Source organism: Ruditapes philippinarum, unplaced genomic scaffold (genome assembly GCF_026571515.1).
Source record: "Ruditapes philippinarum isolate M1 unplaced genomic scaffold, ASM2657151v2 ctg8561_1_1_1_1, whole genome shotgun sequence".
In the NCBI taxonomy this organism is placed as follows: Eukaryota; Metazoa; Mollusca; class Bivalvia; order Venerida; family Veneridae; genus Ruditapes; species Ruditapes philippinarum.
In genome coordinates, this window is record NW_026852352.1 from 1,999 (window position 1) to 5,933 (window position 3,935).

General features: G+C 30.6%; 1 protein-coding gene across 1 annotated transcript; it reads right to left on the reverse strand.

Moving 5' to 3' along the window:
* Window positions 1–429: 429 nt before the first annotated feature.
* On the reverse strand, window positions 430–2,506 carry LOC132757873 (uncharacterized). Its single transcript, XM_060749338.1, has 4 exons — window positions 2,101–2,506; window positions 1,732–1,848; window positions 1,304–1,406; window positions 430–886 (listed from the first exon to the last, which is right to left on the reverse strand). The coding sequence occupies exons 1-4, from the start codon at window positions 2,189–2,191 to the stop codon at window positions 430–432; spliced, it is 768 nt and encodes a 255-aa protein (XP_060605321.1). The 5' UTR covers window positions 2,192–2,506.
* Between the last annotated feature and the right edge of the window lie 1,429 nt (window positions 2,507–3,935).

Genomic DNA, 3,935 nt, shown 5'->3' on the forward strand with positions numbered 1-3,935 from the left:
ATGCAATAAATAAAATATCATTATTTATTAAATAAAAAAATATATTATTTTTCGTGTAGATTCAATACTAAAATTTATTGAAGTCGTTGAATAAAACAATATTTTGCTATAAGGTTCACTTAAATATGATTTTATTCAACTCGTTCAATAAATTTAGTAAAAAGATTACGTACACTCATCCAAAATTATCTATTTCTGTAATTATTAAATAAAACATTATCTAAAAATAACATTAAAATGTTACTTTAATGATAATAGGTCACAAATATCAGTTACTACGAAAACGCTGTGATCGTAGAAGCACAACAGTAAATACTCAAAACCACCACTGTACACAGAATAGTAAGTTTATCATGAGATACACCAGCTTAAATATATCCTTGACACTTGATACTTTAGGAACTAGTGTATAGAAATTTGTATAACTAATCACTGCCCATCGCTTGACGGGGGAACTGGGCAAAGAACATCTTGGAATAGGCGTCTCACAAGTGGTCTGACATGACGGTACAAGTACGTCTGACGTTCCCGGCTTAATCCTGCAGGATGTATGACAGATGGAAGGTCATTTCTATCCATTTGTAGATAGTTCGTCTTACAAATTACAAATCGTATTTCATTAGTATCATCTGCAGCTACCTTCATGTAAACTATACCGGGTTCGAGTGACGTGAAACGGAAGTGGTGATATTTTGAGATGTTCGGCACTTTTTTGAATCTGTCTGCGAGGAACACCTTCCAGCCTTTCCACATCCATTCACCATAAGTAACGGGAACATTACTGTGTGCTGACTTCAGTACTACTTCCGTCACGTGTTGGAGAGTATCACAATTTGAACGCCGATACAACTTCTTTATCGTTCCAAATCCCGCGTCGATCAAGCACCTGAATATATAAAGTTAAATGCGAAACAAATATGATTGGTGAGGTAAAGCTCAAATTCCTGAGAATTTTACCATTATTAATAAGGATAAAGATTTGATCAGCAGTGTATTTGTCATTCATTCGCATGTTTTACTGACACCATCAATTAGCTTATGACGAGGAAATATTTTACGGTAATTAAACCTTTTCCGGTCAATTCTATATTATATACATGATTTTACAGTCTGAACTCGTGCTTTACATTTCCTTCTTTTTCATATTATTAGAGATTAAGAAAACATGTTTTAAAATCAAGTTCTCGTCTCATTTAGGCTTAATATAGTATATGTTTTTTCGGCGAAAAATAATATCTTTTCTAAAATAATTAACGAAATTGCTTGTTAACCGTTTATAGAACAATTAAAGATTCAAAGCTACCTTGTATGTCCTGGTAACTGCATCATGTATTTGATATTTCTATGTGATCCAATCATCGTACGCCATGACAAGTAGGCTAGTACGTATCTATTCTTATTCTGACCTGTGGAAAAGATTTAAATTCATGTATTTAATTACATACAATAATGTTAAAGAATTGAGAAAATCAAATAAAGCTAAATTAAAAAAAGCAAAGCTCTAAAGTTACATTTTGTTATTGTTATATCCCGTAGTAACTCTATTATTTTTCAAGCATTACTACTTCTTATTAAATCTCAATGCATGTACATTTTAGAAAAAAAAAAAGAATACTAAACAGTAAACAAGTTTAGTTTTAAGGAACTATTTTACACCGGCATTTTTATGGCACAGTTCAAACTGAGGCAGTTACAACTAATAAGAATACTTGAGATGTGAAAAATAACTACCAAAACAATTATCTGCGTGAATCCCACAATCACTTTCTCCAGTACCGAACGAGTTGAAGGCATGGTCTAGCATTGAGATGACCGAGTCTTGTCCATGTACAAGTGTGCCATCTTGTCCTAAAACAAAAACAAAAATTACATAAACTTGATATTTGAACTAATTTGCTGTAATTTAGAAGACACGATGAGATTCAATCCTGTTTTACTTGAAATGTTACTGAAAAAAAATACTGCATGCATTGCAGTTACAAAAAAAACAACTTTAAAGTATGCTTATCATGCACATACTGGATAATAATTTATTTAGTAATTTTTTATTTAATTTTCTATAATAATTTTACAGAAATGCCGAAAAACTGTTTTAATTACCAATTGTTTGGTCCTCATCTATGAGATAGTTGTACTGTTTGTAGCCATCGGCTCGGAAACCAAATATCTGAAAGATACAGCATGTACACATTTACTGCATAGAAAAATTATTCAAAGTATAGATTTTGAAAACGGAAAGAAAATTTATATTAACTATGGTACTAACAGGTAATTTTCACGTTTATAGTAATTGTAAAAGAAACAAAAAAGTTTACAATGCATACATGAAAAATAAATAATTAGCATAGTTAGATTGAAACTCCTATCTGCACTTTTCTCGGCTGAATGAAAAATGTGGGTCCCTTTTCTTGTGCATGGTGTGGTAACTTAACATACTGACTGAAGTCAAATGTATAATGTACGTCATTTGTAGAAAAGTTATCACCGGCAGCCTGGTTGTGTTGTTCCCGGTGTCGCGTAATTATCACACGCGTGGTAATATTACCACGCGTGTGATTATTACGCAGGGTCGTAATTATCACACGGTTTGGGGTAGTGCCGTGATAATCACACGGACGGTATTATATTTACACTTAATATTCTTCAATTATATATCATTTTTTTCCTAAATGATTTCCGCGTCTAATGGTGTAAATTTTATTAAAAAGCTATGATTTTCCACCGCATAGGGGTATCTTAAAGTGTAAACTTAAGACAGAAAATGTTCTTTCCTAAATATCAGCGTGCAATCTTTCGATACAGACATTAATATAAATAATGCCTGATACAATTGAAAAATATTTTTCAGTTTAGGTTTCTCTCTTTTAAAATAGTTAAAAAAGTCTGTTTCATGGATTTCCCTCCGTTTTTTTTTTTATATTAGTCCCCCTTTTTAGCTTAAATATATAAATTAAGTCTTATTTGTTGCGCTTTGTGTGTTTGCATGCAATTCAAAATAATAGTAAAATCCAAAATTAAATGAAAAGAATAAATAAATAAATAAATAAATAAATAAATAAATAAATAAATAAATAAATAAATAAAAGGAAGACTCGAAATGGCAAAGATCTAGTTATAGTAATGGTGTGAAAAAGGGTTAAGTATACGGAAAGCAGAGGTCCATGAAGGTGTGAATTCTTTTTTAATTGGCATGACATTTCCATAATATTAAACTTATATAAAAACCACGTTCCGTTTTGATACACCAAAGAATGTACAAGTGTATATGCTGTCAATTGACTCATGAACCTGAAAAAAGTGTTGATCTGTATAACTTCGAGGTTATATTTGTTGATTATGAACTTTCCCGCTATATTTAATATATTGTGTGATATTTATATATGGTTCTTAGCCTCGTTTATTATGTTTATTGCAAATGTATTATTACCTCATGTTGTTATGTTCGCATGATCTGAGTGGAATAAAGAATAGAATAGCAATGTAACTCAGAAATATGTCAGGGATATGTTTGCGAAAAAATTGTCAATTATTTCAGAAATATGCATTACATATATATCATTATAGAAGTTTTCAACAAATAAGACATCACACTATTTCAGTAGTTTAATTATGAAAAATATAAAAGATTGCTTTCGTATTTCATATAATGAAATGAAATTTTCTCAATTACAACAGTTTTCACGTGAAATGTTAAAAAAGGCACAATTAAGGATTCGCGCTAATTACATAATATAATATGATAAAAAAGTAAGTTAAATTCAGTATATGTTAAACTAGCTATTATTATTCATCAGTGTACCTTAAGAATTTGATAACACATCTTCTAATCTTTTAAGGTAAAGATAAATTGGTGCAGGTTGATGCTGGCTAAATAGTCCGAAATGAAGGGGAAAACATGTAAGCTATATAATAAGGGTATTGTTGCTTCAATGCTA

Bases quoted from the DNA above. Each gene is read 5' to 3' on its own strand.
- LOC132757873 (XM_060749338.1), bottom strand. From the start codon at position 2,191: ATGTGTACATGCTGTATCTTTCAGATATTTGGTTTCCGAGCCGATGGC. The intron at 1,849-2,100 runs GTAATTAAAACA...TTTTTGTTTTAG, and splicing joins AGATGAGGACCAAACAATTG to GACAAGATGGCACACTTGTA. The intron at 887-1,303 runs GTAGCTTTGAAT...TTATATATTCAG, and splicing joins CAGTTACCAGGACATACAAG to GTGCTTGATCGACGCGGGAT.